At 41.8% G+C, this 25,847-nt stretch overlaps 1 protein-coding gene across 3 annotated transcripts in view; it reads left to right on the top strand.

Moving 5' to 3' along the window:
- The window catches only part of LOC308089518 (ceramide transfer protein-like), a 75,971-nt gene that overhangs the window by 21,335 nt on the left and 28,789 nt on the right, over positions 1–25,847 (top strand). The window contains exons 4-7 of one of the 3 annotated variants that reach the window (XM_080434294.1): positions 14,138–14,245; positions 16,486–16,618; positions 20,839–20,973; positions 22,944–23,101. In XM_080434294.1, the coding sequence (XP_080290420.1) occupies positions 14,138–14,245; positions 16,486–16,618; positions 20,839–20,973; positions 22,944–23,101 (534 nt within the window). Of the gene's footprint in view, positions 1–14,137; positions 14,246–16,482; positions 16,619–20,838; positions 20,974–22,943; positions 23,102–25,847 lie in introns of all 3 variants that reach the window. The other 2 variants (XM_080434293.1, XM_080434295.1) reach the window with 2 other exon arrangements.

The raw sequence follows: 25,847 nt of genomic DNA, 5'->3' as shown, positions 1-25,847 counted from the left end.
CATCGCAGTTCCCGCCCACTTCCTGGTTTTTCCTGGTGACCATAAAACGTTTTTTTCTGTGATTTATTTTATTTTATATTTAATGATATGATATACTATATTTAATAAATACCCTCTGTTTTGCAGTTTTCAAAAAAGTTTTTTCACAGAATCAAACGTTTTATGGTCATGATTCACCAGGACGGCTTGATTCGAGGCTTAAATTAATTGATATAAATATCTTTGGATAATGCATTGAGTTTTTTCTTCCGGCACCCGGAAGGGGCGGGAACTGCGATGCTCTATAAAGGTGACTCTCCACCAAACAGACTACAACAGACTGGTAGTTGGCATTTGACAAGCAGTCAGCTGATGCACACATTGTTGCGCTAAAGCCTTCACTGGCCTGCAAGATCTTGCCATTGTTGCCAGGTCTGCTACTTTGGTAAGCGACTTTGGGCTTGTTTTCCTGTAAAGTTGCTTGTAAATATTCATAGTTGCAGGTTGCTTTTGTTTGGGCTTGTTTCTGAAGTGTAGTTGCTTATTTGGGCTTGCTATCAAGATTCTTAATAGGGCTCAAGTGGTGGAACTGGTCACTTCTTTTGGGCTTGTTTTCATAGACCTAGTCGCTTCTTTCACTCACGGAATCTGGCAACACCAGAGCTTTTTTCACTCACACCAAAACTAAACACACACACACACTCAGCATGTTTAGCACAAGTCTAGTCGGGACCGACCGAGCAAGTTGGGTTTCTCATCGTCGTGTCGATAGAGGTCCTGACCCGACGGAACCACCCTATCCGACAACAATTTGTCGGCAGCAGATGCTTTTCTTACCTTTTTCAAGTCGTCACAGAATATTTATCTCCATTATGATCGATCCCCTGATGGGTGCTAATCACTGAGGGTTATACTGTGTGGTTTCACTAATGTCAACGAGGTCATCGCGACCTCGTTGACATTAATTGTCTGCCTTTGAAAATAACATGTCTGGACCAAAAATACATAGTCAAAAAGTTCACAGGAGCCGAGATACAGCCTTTTAAAGTAATAAGTTAAACAAGAGGTGAATGGAGCAGCAAATCCTCGGATCACGATATCTTGGGTTCTGTGTGAGGAAAACGAAAAATGTTAATTACGTTTTTTACGTTCTAGGACAGGGGTTCCCAAAGTTGGGGTCGCGACCCCACTTGGGGTCGCGGGAGACTGACGGTGGGGTCGCGAAATTATTTTGGGTCATTACATTTTTATTTTTTTATTTTTTTTATTCAACAGAATGGATGAAATACAACCTAAAATGATTACAAATAGTACATTTTACCATTTTAATACATTTCAAATGCGCACCGATCGTGCAAGTTTATGTGCATAAATTACCTCCAGGTTTAGGTGGGGTCGCGAGTCAATGGCCGCCTTAGTTTGGGGTCGCGGGCTGAAAAGTTTGGGAACCCATGTTCTAGGCAATGAATGAGTGAATTGACAACAATCCTGTGAGTTGGGAGCACAACGCTACTGTATCAAAGAGCTGTCCAGAGCTGTCCAGTAGTCTCTGGTGCAAGACTAAATGAATAACAGTAAAGAGAAAAGACCTAAATGTTGTGTACCTGATAATTGCACAGACAACTTTTTATCAGAGCTCTTATGGGACTCTTATTTTTTATTATTATTCAACTGCTACACCTCTGACCAATCAAAATGTTAGGCCAGGGGTCTTCAACAGGGGGGTCGGCCAAATCTATGTGAGATGGAACATTTTCCCTCTCTTTTTTTTTTTTACACTAACCACTTGAACCCCGAGCGTCCCTATTCTTCTCTAACGGAGAAGTTCTTTTCTGAGGAGAACTTTAGCCAAAAATAGCCGATCTACAAGCTCACAACGCCTCGCGCTGCGAGGCGTTGTGAGCTTGTAGATCGGATATTTTTGGCAAAGAGGTGTTTGGTGTAGAGGGAAAAAAGAGCAGACCAAGTAAACAAAAAAAGTTGAATCTGAAACACAATTTTATACAATATAGAGTAGGGGGTCCCTGCTTCATCTCTCTCTCTCAGCTAGGGGGTCCTTGGCCGGAAAAAGTTGAAGACCCCTGGTGTAGAGGCTAAAAAAACACCAAGTACAGACTACAGAGCCCAATGTCAAGTTTGACCAAGTATTGAGGGTTTATAAGTGGTTAAATGTCTGTAAAATGCACATCAAGCCATCCATCCCATCCAACTCCTGTTGAAGATGAGTGAGCCAGATGTTCTGTTATATTAATCTGACCTCAGACATGTGGCCGCTGCTCCGGATCAGTCGGCTCTCTGAAATGAGTCGTCCTTGTAGATCGGCTATTTTTGGCAAAGAGGTTTGGTGTAGAGGGGAAAAAAGTATTGACAATTCAAGTGGTTAAATGTCTGAAAATACACATTACAAGGGGCACGGTGGCGCAGTCGGTAGCGCTGTCGCCTCACAGCTAGAAGGTCCTGGGTTCGATTCCCGCCGGGGACGCTGGGGGCGTGTCTTCTCCTCCGCGTCATCAGCGCCCATACCCTAGGTGGGGTTGGTGAAAGGGTCTACTCTGTGTGGAGTTTGCATGTTCTCCCTGTGTCTCCTAGGGTAGTTAATACCCTCACAAAAACATGCAGTAATCCTGGTCGCTATACCGCCTCCCCCTGGTCAGCCAGGGCGCCTGATGGAGGGGAAGGGAACTGGTTGGAATAACGTGTTCCTTCCACGCGCTACGTCCAACCAGGGAAACTCCCCCCTGTCGGGTGACAAGAAGGTCAGTTGGCTCTCATGCCTGAAGGAAGCATGAGCTCGGCCCTGGCCTCCCTACTGTGGGGGACTGGTGTAGTGCTGGTGTAGGGCTGGTGTAGTGCCCAGGATCACTTAGGAAATTGGCACCGGGTGAAAAAAATGGGTTACAAAAATCGCGGGATACAATTTTTTGAAAAAAGAAAATACACATTAATCCAACATGCATTGATGATAGTGCTGTCAAAGTCTATGGAACTGTCTTAAGAATGTATGATTTAAAAAAAATGCAATACAATTTATACCATATGTAGTGGGGGGTCCCTGCTTCATCTCTCTCTCAGCTAAGGGGTCCCTGCTTCATCTCTCTGTCAGCTAAGGGGTCCCTGCTTCATCTCTCTATCAGCTAAGGGGTCCTTGGCCTGTTCTAAAGTATTGCCTGGAACGGCTATTCTTTTTCTTTTTATTATTCACTAAAACCATGACCAGCTCATCATCACTTGAGGTTGTTAGACTCCATTGTTTCTCCATGGCGTGAAAAAAAAAACGCGCCACAGATAACTTTATTGACGTTATGAATTGTATACGCATATACGTGTCATGCTACATGTGTTTAGAAGGCAGACGCATCACAATGCGCCGGCCAAATAATTAGCATTTTCGGGTTGTTTATTTTATTTGTGTTGCGTCGCCCCCGACGTGTAAAGACCTTTAGACTCAGAGCAATAACCCACCTCATCTCCCACACTCCCTCTTCTCCAGTCAGAGTGAGGAGTTTGAATGAATGTAGAATTATGTGCAGGATGTCATTAGTATATAGATGTGAGGAGACTTCATTTAACTGACTACTGTTTTTTGAATATTTAATTTCAAAAGAAAAAACCTCTCTCTCACACTGATGCCAGTGTTCCAGTTATCACCCCCCCCCCCCCCCCCCCGTGCCAGTTATCACCCTCCCCCCCCCGTGCCAGTTATCACCCTCCCCCCCCCCCTTGTGCCAGTTATCACCCTCCCCTGTGCCAGTTATCACCCTCCCCTGTGCCAGTTATCTCCCTCCCCTGTGCCAGTGGGTTCTCACCAGAAGTGTTTATTTAATGACGTCCTGAACTCCTACATGTTTGTAAAACCATGTTCATGTTGTTGCTAATGGATGTTTGTGATCCATTATTCACTTATAGGATGATTCTATCCACTCTGTGTTACATTAATTCAATCATCGAGGTGTGTGTGTGTGTGTGTGTGTGTGTGTGTGTGTGTGTGTGTGTGTGTGTGTGTGTGTGTGTGTGTGTGTGTGTGTGTGTGTGTGTGTGTGTGTGTGTGTGTGTGTGTGTGTGTGTGTGTGTGTGTGTGTGTGTGTGTGTCCGTGACCGTGACCGTGACCGTGACCTCAGGTCTCCTCCAACACATTAACACTGTTGTCTGAAAGCTCTGACCTGTAGTAACCTCACAGAGAGAGCCTAGCTCTGCTGCAGTACTGTTGATTTTGACAGATTATTTTTTATTTATTTTTAGTCTTTTGAATAAAATTCCATTTAATTTTATTCATCTGAAATGTTTCAGTGTTAGTCTAGTTTTAGTCGACTAAGTATCATGAGATTATAGTCGACTAAATCTACAGTTGATTGAGTCGACTAAAATGTATTTAGTCCGTGCCTTGATGGGGTCATAATGGATGATTTTACACTTGGTTGCATGCTGAAAATAGCCGATTTGCGCTCTGAAAATAGCAGATCTACAAGCTCACAACGCGTCGCGAGCTTGTAGATCTGCTATTTTCAGAACGCAACACCCGAGCACAACCAAACATAAAATGACTTGTCTTTTAGTTCTACTGGATCTCTTCTCCACTAGATCCCTCACTGACATTTTAGTCTAGTTTTTATTTGTTGACGAAATTGTCAATATATTTAGTCTTAGTTTTAGTCATCATAGCTTAGATTTTTATTTACATTTTATTCAGTTTTGGTCAGTGTAAAAAGGTAGTCGACCAACATCTTACGTCATAGTTCTAGTCGAGGAAATCAACAGTGCAGTGCAGCCTGCATCTCTCACATCATCATCAGTCCAGTGGAAAAACCTTGTATTTACAAAACTGTTATTATTCAGGAATAAATACAGAACCATGTGGATCCAATGTAGATATTATTTAGTCACAAAGCTCGTGTTAATACTTTTACTTGTTGTACTGGCTATTTGTCAACAACAATAAAAACTCAAAAGCCTCTGAGGCACCAGTCAGTGAGTCTTACTCAGATCAGGGAACGAGTCCATTGTCTGGTCAGGCAGTGGATTTTAGTGGCATTTATTCAGCTCTCCAGAAGAACAATACAGCAAAAAGACGGAACAATGTTTGCTTGAATCCCCATCATCAAATAAAAATGAAAAACAGCGTTTTGCATTTGACTCTGTGGGGAGTGATTAAATAGACCGACGATGATTGGAAACCGGCGTTTGGTCTCTACCCTCAGCCCTCCTCTTCCGGTGGTGCGACTATGTTTTCATTCCCACTAACACCATTTCTCCCAAAGAACATGGATGGTTGTGGTTATAAGCCCACTTGTTTCTATGATGGAGGAGCAAGTTAAAATGTTACTAACTTTACGTGGTTTTGTCGGCTCCGAGGACGCTATTGTTAAATGAGTTTTGTGTTTGTTTCCAGTGGGAAGCGAACGCACACATGTAAATCCCGCCCACTACATTTGATTGGGTAAAGCGCGGCTTGCTTCCTGATCTGAAGGCACGCCCACTTGTAGGCCAAGGCTCACACGTTCTGAATGGGGCTCCCGAATCTGTTGTTGAGAGATGAGCTTGAATCTGACCCTCATGCTGGTAAAAACCCACTGACTGCTGCTGTGCTCTCATTGGTTAAATAAACACACCTGTGATCGCAAATTGTCCAACACCTTCAAAATAAAAGCATGTGGCTGCAACACAAATTGACTGAAATATTATGACTAATGAAACTAATTGTGCAAAACTAAATGACAATTAAATACATTAAATAAATGTGAACAGAATACACAATACTGAATAGCTCCCACACTTTTCATCGGCTCAATATTTATAAAACACCACAGACAGCAATATTAGCAGACAAGCTCACGAAGTGTTGCAATGCGACGTGTTGTGAGCTTGTAGATCGGCTATTTTTTTGCTACTTTTACGTGACACTATAGAATGATGAAAGCTGAAGATACCAGGCTTAGTGAATACAGTGCAGTGTAGGAGCCAACCTAACCCCATATTATCTTGGAGATGGATTCCTTTAACACATTAAAACCGGGAATGCATCGCTGTCATTTTTCAGATTTATTTGGATATTCAAAAATAGCAGATCTACAAGCTCATAGTGCTGCGCTATGAGCTTGTAGATCTGCTATTTTTGGAAAAATCTTGCATATATATTTGTAAAGGGACTACAGCATGAATTTGAACTTTTTCTTCTTTTTTGTGTGTTTTTGGTCTCCCCTACCTCTCTTCTATCCCCAAAAATACCCCAGTTTGAACACTCAGGCTTTCACAGCAAATCTGGGGTTTTCTGTAAATTGGTCTCAAAACAGACCTAACTGATTTGGCCCCGAAAGTGACGTCACGTTTGGTACAATCCCTCCCGCTTTTTCAGTTCCAACATAGGAAAAAAAAAAGAAAAAAAAAAAAAAAAAAAAATATATATATATATATATATATATATATATATATATATATATATATATATATATATATATATATATATTTATATATATTTATATATTTACCTTTTCCACACAGAACCAGGAGATAACATGCATACAAACTGGCTCAATAGCGCCCCGTGCCAAACAGGACAATGTGGTATTGCAGGTGAAAGTGCTTTATAAGCCAGAGAGAAGTTAGTTGGAATGAGTATATCTGAGGCTTGATTTAGGCTCAAACCTTTTGAAATACGTTTGAGGGACATAAACAATATGATATTAATTTTTTATTTATTTATTTTTAATTCATGGTGTAGATCCTTTAAAGCAACCATTTGTAACTCAAATCTTTGCTTCTGGAGGTTACCCTGGAACAACACATTTTACAAATGTTCGCTTGAATAAATATATATTCAACGATTTGCGCATATTTTCACGATTTTTCAAAAAATAGCAGATCTACAAGTTCGTAGTGCAGCACTCTGTGCCACGCTATGAGATTGTAGATCTGCTATTTTTTTTATATCCCAAAGAATAAATTAATGGTTATTATAGCTAAAAACATAAAATGACACAGTATGTGTTCTTAATGGGTCTTAATGAGTTAATAAAGGGTTTAGAATGTGGTTCATCTCAGTGGCCTCGTGGTTCAAGGTTGTACACATCTGGTGTACAGGTACATAAGAGTTAAACTTATTTTGGTTCGGCTTCCTTCAGACAATGCAGCAGCATAAGTAATAACAATAGAATAAATAAAAAAAAGTACAAAAAGTAATAACAATAGAATAAAGAAAAACGTAAAAAGATTTAAAGAAAGGGAGCAAAAAGAATGAAAAGAGCATCATCAAATCAAATGTACATGTGCATAAAAATAAAGGAGAAAAAAAACACTTGGTATGTTGCATACACCACCAGCATTATTCTTCAGTGGCTGTCACCTAACTTTGTGTAAACAACTTCACAGTATATTCTATATACATGCAGATAAATACAGCAGGAGCAGCAGGTGCAGTTCAGGCATAGTAGTGCATAGAAGGGATGGATGGTTGCGGGGGCAGCTTAGGACTTCCCTTTTCCTTGGTTCGTTCTGGTTCTTGTCAGATCGTTCATGTACCTGATAGTACGTGGAAAGAAGCTTTTTGGCAGTCTATAGACCCCTTAACACATTGAGTGCCATAAACGGTCCGGACCGTTTTTGGCTCATTTAATTTTTATACGTGGGGCCCACGTGGGGGCGCTCTAACGAAATTTGGGATCATCCAAGGAGTCTCTGAGAAGGAGAGGCCGGATGTGGATCCATGTCAAAAATCCTTCCGGTCGGCCGCTCCAATGTTAACTCCTTGACTAAAAGCTTAATATCTCCTTTTCTTTTTAACGTGGTGGAAGCGAGCCGTTTTCGATCGGCGGTCACTCTGCAATGGAGGATCGCGTTAGAAATAATATTGTTCCAGGCGTTAGTCGGGACCCTCCGCCGTCTCGCACGCACGCTTTGTTTACATGCACTTCATCGTCGGGGCTTCTACAGCACGAAACGTATCAACGTAAGTGGATGGAAGATATGCAAGCACTGATCGTACCCTATTTTAACCCATTAAGACCTGGAACTGTGTCATTTTTAGATTTGAGCTAAAAAGCATTATTTTACACTTTGGCTATTCAAAAATAGCAGATATACAAGCTCGTAGCGCGGCACCGAGTGCCGCGCTACGAGCTTGTAGATCTGCTATTTTTGAAAAATCGTGAAAATGTGTGCAAATCTTTGAATATATATATTTTTAAAGCGAACATTTTTAACTCAAATCTTTGCTTCTGGGGGTCCCTGGAACAAGATATTTTGATGGGGGTCCGCGGCCAAATACATATAGTTTTGGGGGTCCTTGACATGAAAAAGAATGAGCACCACTGATATAGAAACATACGTTTTTCAGAATACTGTTGAGATTTAGGAGACATGTAGAATCGACTTCAGGTCTCAATGGGTTAATAAACGTCTGGCACACAATGTGTTAACAGACGACGTCACACTGATAAGGACCAGTATACGTGCAACCAGTATGCGCGGAATGAAACCCATTCTGTCAGGTCTCGCTAGGACGCGCCTCACTAGCCAACACACAAGAGGGGGGTGAGGTTAGAGGTTAGAGGGGGTTGGGGTTAGAGGTTAGAGGGGGTTGGGGTGTGCTGAAACCAGCGCACCCTGAAACAACAGGTTGAGAATTGCGTGAAAAAATCCCCTGTGCGTCCAGTCTCAATGTTGGTAAACACATAATTGGTCTATTGCTGCTAGTAGCTTTGAGACGGCGTAGGCCTTTTCCATGCGGCAACATCTCCAACAGTCTGTGGTTGGGACGGCTTCGATCTTTGATGATTCCTGGTGCTTTGCTGTGGTCAGAGGGTCTGCCCTGAGACTGGGAGGGTTGGGGGTTCGATTGCCCCGGCCTGGTCATACCAAAGACTGTTAAAAATGGGACCAAATGGCTCCCTGCTTGGCATCAAGGGTTGGATCCAGAGTTTCATCCGTAATAGTTTTTTTGGACGATAGTGTGTGTGTGTGTGTGTGTGTGTGTGTGTGTGTGTGTGTGTGTGTGTGTGTGCGTGCGCTGCCAGCCACTGTTTAGAATGGCACACACAAATAATTATTCATCTTTATTGTTAGTTAGAACATGCCTAAAATTATAAGGTAATTGCTAAATAAGTGCCATAATCCGATTAAACGTTTAAATATTCGCCCAATTATTTGATTATGGAAATAATCGTTAGTTGCTGCACCCAACCCATAAACCTAATTCCTAAATGCCTAACCCTAACCCCAACCCTAACCCTAAAGGCCTAACCCTAACCCCAACCTTGAACCTTTACTAATTGTAACTCTAACAGAAAAAAACGGCTTCAAATGCAAAAAAGAAAAACTTTAATGGGAATACATGTTTCTTTAGTAGGTTGTGAAAAAGACTTGTTTTTCATAGGGATGTCCAATTTTCCGATATTTTCCAACTCTTAATTTCCGATTCCGGTATCTACCGATATATATGTGTGGGCTTTTATCACCAAAACTAATCAGGTAACAACATCACGTTGTGGAATTAACACATTATGCCTCATTTTACTGAAACCATACCATACTGTACTGAGATTTACCTCCTTGGTCTACCGGCCGTGTGCAAAAGATGCTTTTCTCTGATTGGTCCAGTGGTTTGCGAGACTAGCCCCAGACACACACACACACAATGAGCATTGAGAGGAGGTGTGTGTGTGTGTGTGTGTGTGTGTGTGTGTGTGTGTGTGTGTGTGTGTGTGTGTGTGTGTGTGTGTGTGTGTGTGTGTGTGTGTGTGTGTGTGTGTGTGTGTGTGTGTGTGTGTGTGTGTGTGTGTGTGTGTGTGTGTGTGTGTGTTCCACTGGCAGCCACAGTCTCCACGGCGCTGCCTGGCGTCTCGTCTCCTCCATCCATCCAGCCTCTTCCTCTGTCTCTGTGTGGATGTATTTTTTATAGTTATAATGGAGAGGAGAGCTGATTGGCTGAACCCCGAAAGCGTGGTTCTACTCCTCTTCTCTGCCACGCCCTCCTCCTCTCCTCCTCTCCTCCGGACAGCCAGGAGGTGAAACAGGAGTAGTGGATTTTAAAACTGGGAGGAGGAGTAGTGGTGGGAGAGTACTGAGAGTACTGTGAGTACTGGGAGCACCGTGGTTCCACCGTGGTTCCACGATGCTGGAAACCGACCACTGCAGCCCCGCCCTGATCTGCTTTGGCTGCTGGAATGGCACAATGGTGGGCTAATAGCATGTTAGCACGGTGAGCTAATAGCATGTTAGCACGGTGAGCTAATAACTATTTAGCACGGTGAGCTAATAACATGTTAGCACGTTGAGCTAATAGCATGTTAGCAGGGTAGGCTAATAGCATGTTAGCACGGTAGGCTAATAACATGTTAGTACGGTGAGCTAATAACTATTTAGCACGGTGGGCTAATAGCATGTTAGCACGGTAGGCTAATGGCATGTTAGCACGTGTGCTAATTGCATGTTAGCACGTGTGCTAATAGCATGTTAGCACGGTGTGCTAATAGCATGTTAGCACGGTGTGCTAATAGCATGTTAGCACGGTGGACTAATAGAAGGTACAGTCAGGCCATTGGCCAGGCAGGCGCCATTGACGCGCATGGGAGGCAAACTGGAGCCGGAAGTTCGATGGAATACATTGGAGTCAATGAGAGGTGGCTGAACCAGCTTATGAACAAACACTTTCTGAACGATTGTGTCCTTTGTCATATAATCGGTTCAAGAATGTAAAATAAGACATATCACAGGTTGTTTAGTGATAACTGGTTTTTCGATGTGCACACTACGTAGTTTGATTGAGGCATCTAAACAGCGCCATGTATTGTTTCTGGCTCGGCAGAATCGTACGCTGTGCTCTTTAGATACCTCGATAGAATTATACAGTGTGCACATCGAAAAGCAACACAACAGAAAACAATGTGTGATATGTCTTTTATTTTCCTCGACAGAGTATTTAATAAAGGTTGCAGTCGTTTGTTCATTGTCCACCTGGCTCTCATTGACGACGATGTATTCCGTCGACTTCCAGCTGCAGTTTGCCTCCCAGTGCGACCAATCTGCTTGACAGTGCATTTATTTAGATCATGCAAATGTGTATGTGCACGCTTTGCTTTTCTGTTTCTGTCTGTTTTCAATCAATGCTGTGCTTTAGTATTAGCTTTAGCATTGTACCTCGCTATGCTATAGTGTTAGCTTTAGCATTGTAGCTTGCTGTGCTGTAGTATTAGCTTTAGCTGTGTACCTTGCTATGTTTTAGTGTTAGCTTTAGCATTGTACCTCGCTATGCTGTAGTATTAGCTTTAGCATTGTAGCTTGCTAAGCTGTAGCGTTAGCTTTAGCTTTGTACCTTGCTTTGCTTTAGTGTTAGAGTTAGCTTTGTACCTTGCTGTGCTGCTGTGGTGCTAGCTTTAGCATTGTACCTTGCTGTGCTGCTGTGGTGCTAGCTTTAGCATTGTACCTTGCTGTGCTGCTGTGGTGCTAGCTTATAGTGTACCTTGCTAGCAGCAGTATTAGCTTTAGCATTATAGCTTGTTATGCTGTAGCGTTAGCTTTAGCATTGTACCTCGCTGTGGTGCTAGCTTTATTGTGTTCGTATAGACACTGGACAAGCCGGATGCACCACGGTGGATCTGAACACCCAGACTCAGTGGTGGTGGGCAGGTACTTTACCACTGCGCCACCATACTGCTACTAGAGCTCTCAACGGGGCCTGAAAATTAAGGCCCGAAAAAATTAAGGCAAAGTTTTTTAGGCCTGAAAACCAGAGAAGGTGTCATTATGTGGTTAATGTCCTCAAAGTCACGCATCGAACAAGCTTCGAACTGAGCAGATTGGACCTTCTGTTCCAGAGATAACGGCCAAAACGGCCACTTTCGCCGGTTTTCGATCACGTTTTTTTATAATTTTTATCCCTCGATTTTGTAACCCTTTTTTCACCCGGTGCCTTCTTATCACCTGACCTTCTTATCACCTGACAGGGCGGGAATTTTTCCGGTATGACGTAGCGTGTGGAAGGAACACGTTATCCCAACCAGTTCCTTTCCCCTCCATCAGGCGCCCCGGCTGACCAGGGGGAGGCAGTATAGAGACCAGGATTACTACATGTTTTTGTGAGGGTACCACTACCTACCCTAGGAGACATGGGGAGAACGTGCAAACTCCACACAGAGTTGGCCCTTTCGATCGCATATTTTTGATTAAGTTTTGGCCATTGTCGCCCATTTTCTTTAATAACACGGGCTAGGAAGGTCGGATGACGACAAGCTAGATACCTGAGTAAAGTTCACTTTGAGTTGCATCCAACACCAACGTGGTTCAGACTGTAGCTGATGTGTTGGTTTTTTGCACACAATACATTTCACCTTCCTTTTACTTGTAATTGGTATTGTTGACAATAAAGTTGAACCTTGATTTACATGGTTGCTGTCGGGCAGAAACCTCTTGTTTAACAGTTTAATACTTGTTAGCTCTTTCACTGCCACACTTATTTCAGACTGTGTCGTCCCAGTGCAAGGAAAAAGGTGTATTTTTCCTCCCTTTTGTTTTTTAACATTGAAGTGAATGGAGCAGCATTTTTTTGGATAGCGTTATCTCCTACTTCCTTTGAGATAAACAAAAAAAAAAAGACAGAAAAAAAAATTTATAAAAAAGAAAATATATTTAAAAAAAAAACGATTTTTATTTTTTTTATATTCGTCATTTCCGTCCGTGGCCATGATAGCCATAGAGCCATCGGACGGGAATTCCCGTTTTTGGCAGTTAAAGAGTTAGTAAATTAACGTCCTACTTTTGGCATACTACAGTGTCAGGCAAAAGTTGCACAATTAATAGTCGATATACAAGGTCACAACACGTCACGTTCTTCACATCACGTTGTGATGTGTTGTGAGCTTGTACATCAGCTATTTCTGAAATGATAATATGTGTGCGTCTGTATGGTTGTGCTGTCATAGTGAAATGATAGTATGTGTGTGTCTGTATGGTTGTGCTGTCATAGTGAAATGATAGTATTTGTGTGTCTGCATGGTTGTGCTGTCATAGTGAAATGATAGTATTTGTGTGTCTGTATGGTTGTGTTGTCATAGTGAAATGATAGTATTTGTGTGTCTGTATGGTTGTGTTGTCATAGTGAAATGATAGTATGTGTGTGTCTGTATGGTTGTGCTGTCATAGTGAAATGATAGTATTTGTGTGTCTGTATGGTTGTGTTGTCATAGTGAAATGATAGTATGTGTGTGTCTGTATGGTTGTGTTGTCATAGTGAAATGATAGTATGTGTGTGTCTGTATGGTTGTGTTGTCATAGTGAAATGATAGTATGTGTGTGTCTGTATGGTTGTGTTGTCATAGTGAAATGATAGTATGTGTGTGTCTGTATGGTTGTGTTGTCATAGTGAAATGATAGTATTTGTGTGTCTGTATGGTTGTGTTGTCATAGTGAAATGATAGTATGTGTGTGTCTGTATGGTTGTGCTGTCATAGTGAAATGATAGTATTTGTGTGTCTGTATGGTTGTGTTGTCATAGTGAAATGATAGTATGTGTGTGTCTGTATGGTTGTGTTGTCATAGTGAAATGATAGTATGTGTGTGTCTGTATGGTTGTGTTGTCATAGTGAAATGATAGTATGTGTGTCTGTGTGGTTGTGCTGTCATAGTGAAATGATAGTATGTGTGTCTGTATGGTTGTGCTGTCATAGTGAAATGATAGTATGTGTGTGTCTGTATGGTTGTGCTGTCATAGTGAAATGCTCATAGATGTGTTTTATCTTCCTTTTCATCATAGCACTTATCACCTTTTTGGGCCCCAAACCCCCCAACATAATCCTATTTGAACTGAAGCCCCTCCCCTCTGTGTTACACATGTGTTCATCCTGGAACTTTTTCTCTTTCACCAAAATCTAATCAAATCAGATTAAATCGTCCAGGTAAATAAAGACAGGGAATGTGATATGGTGAACAGCTTTTTTTAATCTTTCCTAATAAGCTACAACATCTATTGTCACATTCACTTAGTGTGTGTGTGTGTGTGTGTGTGTGTGTGTGTGTGTGTGTGTGTGTGTGTGTGTGTGTGTGTGTGTGTGTGTGATTACTCGGTTCCTTCTCGTTCCATCTTTCTTTCTTACTTTTGTCTCCAACCGAATTTTGAATGCAGTAAAATACATAAATGATAACTCTTTCTCTGTCTCTCTCTCTCTCTCTCAGGCAGAGTCAGGGTATGGCTCAGAGAGCAGTCTAAGACGTCATGGTTCCATGTTGTCTCTCACCTCAGCAGCCAGTGTCCTGTCTGCTACCTCTACTTCCTCCTTCAAGGTACACACACACACACACACACACACACACACACACACACACACACACACACACACACACACACACACACACACACACACACACACACACACACACACACACACACACAAACCTCCTCATTCAAGGTACAACAACTGGCAAAACATCTGCTGTAATAGGGATATACAGTATATATATATTATGTCACCAAAGTATAACTGACTAATAAGTTATGGAAGTTATAATATCCTGGTAGTGATGGCTCACAGCAGAGAAACTTCATGCTTGGAAATGAAAGTGATGAAAGTGAATGCTTTGGTGGTGCTGGCCTGGTAGTGATAGGGCTAGGATAGTCAGGAGCATGGCCCTGTGGAGTCTGTGGGAAGGCAGTACCATCTCATTCTGTCCAGTGTGAGGGCTGTGTCAGAAATGGGAGATGCAGTGGAGGAAAAGGCAGCCTGCAAGCAGCAAGCCAAACATTCCAGTGTAAGCGGTGCAGGGGAGACTTCCCACAGGCAGCAAGAGGAACTTGTAGTAGACGGGGAGACGTATGCGTTGGTGTTGATTTCGTCGACTAAAACTATGACAAAAAATGTTGGTTGACTTTTTCACTGACGAAAACTAAATATAAACTAAGCTATGATGACTAAAACTAAGACTAAATATGTTGACAATTTCGTCAACAAATAAAAACTAGAGTAAAATGTTAGTGAGGATCTAGTGGAGAAGAGATCCAGTAGAACTAAAAGACAAGTCATTTTATGTTTGGTTGCGCTCGGGTGTTGCGCTCTGAAAATAGCAGATCTACAAGCTCACAACGCGTTGCAGCGCGACACGTTGTGAGCTTGTACATGTGCTATTTTCAGCATGCAACCAAATGTAAAATCAGCCACATTTTAGTGGACTAAATCGACTGTAGATTTAGTGGACTAAATCGACTGGACCTAGTGGTGACCACAAGGGTGAGAAGTGGATGGAAGAAGTTCAGGGAACTCATGCCCTTCCTAACATTACATTACATTACAGTCATTTAGCAGATGCTTTTATCCAAAGCGACTTACAATAAGTGCATTCAACATAGGTAGGCAAGAACACTACTAATCACCAGAAGTCCTAAGTGCATTCTCTTCTAAAACAAACAACTAAGAGTATACCTAGCGCTAAGGTAAAAGTGCAACATATCAGCTACCTACTTTCTTAAACAGATGAGACAAAATAGGAAAATCAAATGAGCAGGAGCTAAAACAAATAAGTGTATCGACTAAACAAGATCCAATAAAACAATAAAACAAGAGTTTGTACAACTAGTTAACAACAAGTAGGCAAGGCTAAGAGGAAGGGTAGTGTTTCCTGAAGAGGTGGGTTTTCAGCCTGCGGTGAAAGATGGGCAGTGACTCTGCTCTCCTGACATCAGTGGGGAGTTCATTCCACCACTGTGGGGCCAGAACAGAAATAAAAAGTGACCGTGTAGATCGGCCAGAACATTCAAGGCCCCATCCCTGAAGATGAAAGGGCAAGGCGTATGGAAGAGAGACATGGGCCCTGAGGGTGGAGCATGAAGAGAAGCTGAACAGAGCAGAGAAGGATGTGTGGTGTGTCACTGGTGTGTCACTGAGGGAGAGAAAGACCAGTGCAGAGCTGAGACAGAAGATGGGAGTGGAGGCCATAGTGGACGTGGTGAGGAGAGGTAGACTGCCATGGTACGGACACATAGTAAGGAAGTGAAGAAAGTCATGTCCATTAACTTGGAGGGCACAAGACCCTCTGGCCGGCCTAAGAAGACCTGGCAGACGACCGTGTTAGCTGACATGAAGGCACTCTGCATCCATCATGAGATCATGAGCCATGGACCGTTACCGGTGGAAGAACACCATAGTGAGAACCCAGCGGTGCCTGGAAAGCGGACATTAAACAGATGATGATAATATGTTGTTCCGCTGAGCTTATAATGCATTATGACCAGCACTTATAATACTTCATCAACCTTGTTATAAGTTGTTATGCATGATTATAAACTGTCTGTGTGTAACTATGTGTAACTCTGTCTGCCTGTCTGTCTGTCTGTCTGTCTGTCTGTCTGTCTGTCTGTCTGTCTGTCTGTCTGTCTGTGTGTCTGTGTGTGTCTGTGTGTGTTTGTCTGTGTCTGTGTGTGTTTGTCTGTGTGTGTGTCTCTGTGTCTGTCTCTGTCTCTGTCTCTGTGTGTGTGTGTGTGTGTGTGTGTGTGTGTGTGTGTGTGTGTGTGTGTGTGTGTGTGTCAGAAGGGTCACAGCCTGCGTGAGAAGCTGGCAGAGATGGAGACGTTCAGAGACATCCTGTGCAGACAGGTGGACACGCTGCAGAAGTTCTTTGACACCTGTGCAGAGGACAACAAGGACGAGTTCCAAAGAGACACAGGTACTTATGATGATAACTAGAAAAAGTGTGTTTGGACAAAATCTGTAGGAGTATTATCAAAGAATCGGTACCCATTTCGGTACTTACAAATTGAGAAATAGCAGCGTAATACAAGAAAAATAAACATGAATAGGATACAATATGCATTTAATCAATGTATGGTTTTCATTACAAAGATGATCACAAGTAAACATGTAGGACTGGCTATTGCAGATATAAATGATTCATTATCAAAGACGCTCACGAGGTTAGACTGCATTACAGCAACATTGTGATTTACAACAGCAAACGTTAACAACTCAAATAATGTTCAAACAAGTGCAAACAAAAGTCCTCGTCCTTTACCATCCATTAGAGTCTACACCAGGGGTCTGGGACCCCTAGGGGGTCCTCAGAGTTACTACAGGGGGTCCGCCAAATCTTTGTGTGATTAGATTTTTTTCTTTTTACAACCACTTGAACCCTATAGCATCGCTTTTCTAAATATACCAATAAATGACTGACATCTTTAATCATTTTATACTTATTTTATTTATTTTTTAAATAGCGGAAACAGCTGTTAACCGCAATGGCACAACGTGCCAAAGTTTTTGAAAGAAAATGTAAAGAAAAAACGCTCAGAACCCAAGATATCATCATTTGAAGATTTGCTGCTCCATTCACTTCTTGTTTAACTTATTACTGAAAAAGGCTGTATCGCGGCTCCTGAGCACTTTTTTTTTACTATGTATTTTTGGCTGGCAAAATGTTTAAAAATAGCAAATCTACAAGCTCACAACGCGTCGCATCGCTTTTGGAAAAAAACATTCAGAACCCAAGATATCATCATTTGAAGATGTGCTGCTCCATTCACTTCTTGTTTAACTTATTATTGAAAAAGGCTGTATCTCGGCTCCTGAGCACTTTTTTTTAACTATGTATTTTTGGCTGGCACAGTTTTTTTTATTTCATTGGCACTGAATGAGTAACATGGAAATGATAATGACGATTACGCAAAAATAATATTATATTATATTATATTGCTATTATCTCAAATAATTGCGACTAGGCGTTTATGTAATGACTGACGGGCTGAGTCCAAGGTGCAGTCTCTACGTAGAGCTGAGATTGTGCACCGCAGCCGAGGAGCATTGGTTCTCAAAGTGGGGTCCGGGGACCCCCAGGGGTCCTTGGAGGGGTACCAGGGGGTCCCCAGCAAAATGCGAGTGCCGCACTATGAGCTTGTAGATCTGCTATTTTTGAAAACTTGTGCAAATCGTTGAATATATATATATTTTAAAGCGAACATTTGTAACTCAAATCTTTGCTTCTTTGGGGGGTCCCTGAAACAACATATTTTGAGATGGGGGTCCGCAGCCAAATACATATCATTCTGGGGGTCCTTGACATGAAGAAGTTTGAGAAACACTGACTTATAGAAGAGAAAAAAAGAAAGAAAAAAAAAATACTGTTATAAAAATAGCATCAGTGAATATTGGGATTTCTAAATGTTTCCTATAGATGTTTGTAGTCTTAACATTAATTATTCACTGTTGGCATGGTTACAGAAAGCCGTATCCGTGCTGCTTACCAAGCAGTTATATTTTTAACATCAGTTCCTGTGTAACTTTGATGTTTAACCCATTTAATCCGGGAACACATCTGTGTCATTTTTAGATTTCTTTGGCTGTTAATAAATAGCAGATCTACAAGCTCATAGCGCAGCACCGAGTGCCGCGCTATGAGCTTGCAGATCTGCTATTTTTTTTTTAAATCGTGAAAATGTGTGTAAATCTTTGAATATATATATTTTTAAAGCGAATATTTGTTACTCAAATCTTTGCTTCTGGGATTTCTACAAAATGTTTTCTAAATCCTAACAGTTTTAAAAAAAAAACGTATGTTTCTATATCAGTGGTTCTCAAACTTTTTCATGTCAAGGACCCCCAAAAATTATATGTATCTGGTCGCGGACCCCCATCTGAAAATATATTTTTCCAGGGACCCCCAGAAGCAAAGATTTGAGTTACAAATATACGCTTAAAAATATATGTATATATATTCAAAGATTTTCACACATTTTCACGATAAAAAAAAAAAATATCACACCCTGTGTGAAGTGGGCGGTGTCTTCCTAGCTAACCACAATACTGAATGGAGTCAACCAATGATGTACAAAAAATAAATAACTATATAACTAAATAACTATAAATATATTTATTGAAACACTCTTTATGATGGACAAAACCATAACTTAAAAAAAAACAATTAATGTTTTTTTTTAAGTTATGGTTGCTTATATAGGGCTATGCACATGTGTCATGTGACACTGGCCAATCGCAGTCCTGAATAGATTGTGATTGGCCAATCACAGCGCAGGATAATTGTACACATTTCCAAACCTCACTTTTAGGGGCGGTTTCACTGCCCAAGATATTTGTACATTTTTCCAAATCTCACTTATAGGGGCGGTTTCACCGCCCAAAAAGCAGATCTACAAGCTCATAGTGCGGCACTCGGACCGCACTATGAGCTTGTATATCTGCTTGTATATCTGCTAAAAAAAAATTAGCCAAAGTATAAAAGTATATTTTTAGCCAAAGTATAACATAATGGTTACAGCTAAAATGTAAAACGACACAGATGTGTTCCCGGTCTTAACTGGTTAAAAGCAGGTCCATACACTACCCTATGAGCAGCTCCACTCTGCTGGGTGTAGGGTTTCAGAGGGGGCGTGGCCTCTCTGTACTCTACCCTATGAGCAGCTCCACTCTGCTGGGTGTAGGGTTTCAGAGGGGGCGTGGCCTCTCTGTACTCTACCCTATGAGCAGCTCCACTCTGCTGGGTGTAGGGTTTCAGAGGGGGCGTGGCCTCTCTGTACTCTACCCTATGAGCAGCTCCACTCTGCTGGGTGTAGGGTTTCAGAGGGGGCGTGGCCTCTCTGTACTCTACCCTATGAGCAGCTCCACTCTGCTGGGTGTCTGGTTTCAGAGGGGGCGTGGCCTCTCTGTACTCTACCCTATGAGCAGCTCCACTCTGCTGGGTGTCTGGTTTCAGAGGGGGCGTGGCCTCTCTGTACTCTACCCTATGAGCAGCTCCACTCTGCTGGGTGTCTGGTTTCAGAGGGGGCGTGGCCTCTCTGCACTCTACCCTATGAGCAGCTCCACTCTGCTGGGTGTAGGGTTTCAGAGGGGGCGTGGCCTCTCTGTACTCTACCCTATGAGCAGCTCCACTCTGCTGGGTGTCTGGTTTCAGAGGGGGCGTGGCCTCTCTGTGAAGCAGCCAGTATCACTCTGCTGCCCTCTGCTGTTCTGCTGCAGACATGACACCCAAAAGAGACCCAAACATACACAAATACAACAACACACTGCAGTGTGTGTGTGTGTGTGTGTGTGTGGAGGAATTCATTGGCTTAACGAATGAATTTAGGGGAAAAAGAGCCGCGGCAGTGTGTCGGGGCTGCGCTACAATATTTATTATTTATTAATTTAATTGATAGGATAGGCTTACAAATCTGCAGGAATCACTGCTTTAATTTCATTTTCGAATAAATATTCGACCCGTGCAAAGGTCTAGTCTCAAGACATTGTGATGATGTAATAACTAGAGGTTATCAAGACTCACAGCGTGAGGCGCTGTGAGTCTTGTAGATCTGCTATTTTTGGCTAATGTTCCACTGAGAATAGGGATGCTAGGGTTCAAGTGGTTCATGTGAAAAACACGATCCTATCACACAAAGATTTTGCGGCCCCCCTGTAGTAACTCTGAGGACCCTGAAGACCACTGGTTTAACCCATTAAGACCTGGGACTGTGTCATTTTTAGATTTGAGCTAAAAAGCATTATTTTACACTTTGGGCTATTCAAAAATAGCAGATATACAAGCTCATAGCGCGGCACCGAGTGCCGCGCTACGAGCTTGTAGATCTGCTATTTTTGAAAAATCGTGAAAATGTGTGCAAATCTTTGAATATATATATTTTTAAAGCGAACATTTTTAACTCAAATCTTTGCTTCTGGGGGTCCCTGGAACAAAATATTTTGATGGGGGTCCGCGGCCAAATACATATAATTTTGGGGGTCCTTGACATGAAAAAGATTGAGCACCACTGATATAGAAACATACGTTTTTCAGAAAACTGTTGAGATTTAGAAGACATGTAGAATCGGCTTCAGGTCTCAATGGGTTAAGGGACTCCATGCAGTAAAATCATCCTTGTTGTCTCCACTGTGTTCCTCTAGTAGTGGAGGAGGATGAAGATGACTTCCTAGCCACCTCCACCTCCACCTCCACCTCCACCCCCACCCCCACCTCCACCTCCACCCGGCCCGACGGAGGAGACTGTCTACACAACAACAACGGCAGCAAGGAGAAATGTGAGCTTTTCATTTATTACAACACATTATTAAAGTTTCCCCTATGATTAATATCATCATCTCACCCAGAATATCTATAATCCTGGTGATAATAACCTGTCATACAGAATGAATATCTATAATCCTGGTGATAATAACCTGTCATACAGAATGCATTGCACACTCCACTTCCATATTTATTATTAAATAACATTTAGCCTCAAACAACATCTTGGATCCTCTGCTCTCCCTGAGATGATCCTGACAACGCTCCCACTACAACTATATACAAACATACTGATATGTAATATATATGACAACGCTCCCACTACAACTAGATAAAAACATACTGATATGTAATATATATGACAACGCTCCCACTACAACTAGATAAAAACATACTGATATGTAATATATATGACAACGCTCCCACTACAACTAGATAAAAACATACTGATATGTAATATATATGACAACGCTCCCACTACAACTAGATACAAACATACTGATATGTAATATATATGACAACGCTCCCACTACAACTAGATAAAAACATACTGATATGTAATATATATGACAACGCTCCCACTACAACTAGATAAAAACATACTGATATGTAATATATATGACAACGCTCCCACTACAACTAGATACAAACATACTGATATGTAATATATATGACAACGCTCCCACTACAACTAGATAAAAACATACTGATATTTAATATATATGACAACGCTCCCACTACAACTAGATACAAACATACTGATATGTAATATATATGACAACGCTCCCACTACAACTAGATAAAAACATACTGATATGTAATATATATGACAACGCTCCCACTACAACTAGATAAAAACATACTGATATTTAATATATATGACAACGCTCCCACTACAACTAGATACAAACATACTGATATGTAATATATATGACAACACTCCCACTACAACTAGATACAAACATACTGATATGTAATATATATGACAACGCTCCCACTACAACTAGATACAAACATACTGATATGTAATATATATGACAACGCTCCCACTACAACTAGATAAAAACACGATATTTTACCATATTACATTTTTTGTTTACATTTTTTTGACTACATTACAGTCATTTAGCAGACGCTTTTATCCAAAGCGACTTACAATAAGTGCATCAACATAGGTAGGGAACCAAACTACTAATCACCAGAAGTCTTAAGTGCATTCTCTTCTAAAACAAGCAACTAAGAGTATACCTAGTGCTAAGGTAAAAGTGCAATATATCAGCTACCTACTTTCATAAACAGATGAGACACATAGGAAAATCGAATGAGCAAGAGATAAAACAAATAAGTGTATGAAAATAAACAAGATCCAATAAAACAAGAGCTCGTACAAGTAATTGACAATAAGTAGGCCAGGCTAAGAGGAAGGGTCAGGGTAGTGTTTCCTGAAGAGGTGGGTTTTCAGCCTCTTCTCTTACGGGGAAACCAGTCGCCCCGAGGTGGCTTGAGTTCCAGGGGGTCCCCAGCTAATTGATAGATTAGGCACCAAATGGACCCTTATGGGTCTGTAACTCTGAGAGTGTACAAACCCGTTAGGGTCCATTTGGTTCCATTTGTACACTCTCAGAGTTAAATTGACATAGATTTTACAACATAAATTGTGGTCCAAGTGATAGAAATGCCATTAAATGGGGGTCGGTAGCCCTAATGCATGTCAAACTGGGGGTCCTTGAAATTAAAATGGTTGAGAATCACTGCTAGAGACGTAAACAATCTTCTCTTATGGGGGTCCCTGGCATATCTTTTGAAATGGGGGTCCGCGGGCTAATAAGTGTCAATTTGGGGGTCCTTGAAGTTTGGTGTAGAGAACGGAGAAGGATAGTTGTGTGGGAGAACTTGTCCGCTAATATCGGACATCTCTAGTAACATTAATAACATTAGTGTGTGTGTGTGTGTGTGTGTGTGTGTGTGTGTGTGTGTCTCACAGTGTTTGCTCCAGCCAGCCCTAAAGGCATCAACGGGATAGACTTCAAAGGCGAGGCCATCACATTCAAGGCCACCACGGCCGGTATCCTGTCCACCCTGTCTCACTGCATAGAGCTCATGGTCAAACGAGAGGACAGCTGGCAGAAGAGACTGGACAAGGTACACACACACAGACACACAGACACACACACACACACACACACACACACACACACACCTTGTGCAATAAGCTGGTCGTGTGCAGAAAGCACATTTTATAGGTTTCTCCTATAAAAGCAGGATGTCAACCATCAGCTCCTCATACATTCACCCAAACATAGTTATTAACTCATTCCATGCTGGTCCTGAATCCATCATCCATTTTTGACACAACCCCAGCATTGTATGGTCCCTGGTTTTGACACAACCCCAGCATTGTATGGTCCCTGGTTTTGACACAACCCCAGCATTGTATGGTCCCTGGTTTTGACTCAAAGTAAATGGTAAATGGTGCATTTATATAGCGCTTTTATCCAAAGCGCTTTACATAGATTGTGCATTACATTCACCCTTTCACACACCCATTCACATGCACACACACATTCACACACACACATTCACACACACACATTCACACACCGATGGATGAGGAAACCATGCAAGGTGAGTAATTAGGGGTTCAGTGTCTCTATCCCTGAGCCACTGCCGCCCCCCAGCATTGTATGGTCCCTGGTTTTGACACGACCCCAGCATTGAGAGGTCGTGCATTTGAAAATAGCAGATCTACAAGCTCACAACGCGTCGCCATGCCACGGTACGAGCCTGTAGATCTGCTATTTTTGAATAGAACAAATCTTTGAATGGGGGTGGGGGGGGTGTTTATAGTACAGATTTTGACCACAAATCGGTACACATTATCTCTTTTTGATCAATTGATAAAGATGGACCTGTCCAATTTTTCAAATTCCAGCCTGATTGGCGAATTCGGAACACTGCTGGCCCACAACAACCTACCTGACCTGGCGGAGACCTGTGTTCAGAGGAGCACTGTTTCTAGTTTAATTATGTTTTATTTTAAAATGGACGCTGCCTTCTAAACACATGACCAGGGCCCTATTTCACGAAAGCAGAATTATGTATGCCTGGATTTAAGCCAAATCCAGGTTTGACAAAGTCTGGTCCGTACAGCCTGGTTTATTCTGTTCCACGAACGCCAAGCCAGGCTGAGAAGGAGCGACTTTGTCAAGCCAGGCTGTGTCGAGCCAGGATAGTAAAGCCAGGCTTCACGTATTCCTATAAAAGACCATGAAAGTCGATAGCAGAATCCTTGAACTTGACCAATCATGGAGCCCAAAACCAGAGTGCACGTTCCTCTCTGTAGCTGAACAGCAGCAATGTAAAAATACCTTAAAAAAATTACTGAAGTACATTACTTGAGTAAATGTACTTAGTTACTTCAGACCACTGCCAAAGACATCTAAAGTGACAGAGATGCGTTCTCCTTTCACACCGTTTCACAGATCACACAGTAAGACTTTTTTTTCATTGATTGATTGAATACTTTATTAGTCAAAAGTGTAAAACAGCACGTGGTACAGACCAGTGTTGATTTAGTCGACTAAAACTATGACGAAAAATGTTTGTCGACTACCTTTATTCACTGACGAAAACTAAATAAAAACTAATCTATGATGACTAAAACTAAGACTAAATATATTGACAATTTTGTCAACAAATAAAAACTAGACAATAATGTTAGTGAGGGATCTAGTGGAGAAGAGATCCAGTAGAACTAAAAGACAAGTCATTTTATGTTTGATTGCACTGAAAATAGCAGATCTACAAGCTCACAACGTGTCGCGCGACGCGTTGTGAGCTTGTAGATCTGCTATTTTCAGTGCAACCAAGTGTAAAATCAGCCATTAACACATTAACCGCCAAGAACGTAGTCCTACGGTCCGTTAAATCCAACTGTTAAGCGCCGAGACCGTAGCCCTACGGTCCACGGTCTTTTCGCGCTGAAATTTTCCAGGTGCACTTTCGGATTTTTTTGATCCATTTCCGCTTCCGGTTTGATGACCGGAAACAGAATTATTTGGGATCCGGTTTTGACGATCACGTCCGCCCTCGTTCTGCAGACGAAACTGAAACTCCATTTTCTCCTTGTAGTTTTTTCTCCTCGCATATCACTGTTTAACGTAAACCGTTCTAACTACAACATGGATGCCCCGTTTGACACGTGGTTTTCACTGGTAGAAGCAGTGAGATGTCGCCGATGTAAACAGACCGTGTACGGCTCAATCTTAAGGATTTTAACAAGATCTATGGCGACATGAAAAAAACAAAAAAACAACAATAACACCTTGGCACTGGTGAGTACATTATGAGATTAACCTCTGGCGGTCGATGTGTTAAGACACCATCAAGGCACCGACAACATACATTATATATAAATCAACTGTAGATTTAGTCGACTATAATCTGATGATATTTAGTCGACTAAAACTAGACAAAAAGTAAAACATTTCAGAATGACTAAAATATGACTAAAACTAAATCTAAATTTGCTGTCAAAATCAACACTTGGTCCAGTCAGACATTAAGGCTCAAAGGATAACACTGTGTTTCCATTGTGGTCCTATGGCCAGACTACATATTTCTGTCATGTTGTGTTTAATCCATGCATGACTTCCTTATCGTCACGTTGATTCACTCTGTGATCACAATGAGAAGGAACTCCAACTCCCACACAGTGTGGTTTACCTGGAGAGGAATGTCTGTGTCATGGCCCCGAGTAAAGCACACATTACACACACACACACACACACACACACACACACACACACACACACACACACACACACACACACACACACACAAAACTGGTTTTACAACATCAGCTGAGCCAAGGCGGATAGAGGTGTGT

The sequence above is a fragment of the Gymnoscopelus braueri genome (assembly GCF_963280865.1).
Source record: "Gymnoscopelus braueri genome assembly, chromosome: 7".
NCBI lineage: Eukaryota > Metazoa > Chordata > Actinopteri > Myctophiformes > Myctophidae > Gymnoscopelus > Gymnoscopelus braueri.
Note: the sequence above shows the minus strand (reverse complement) of the source record. Positions and strands in the feature narration are given on the sequence as shown.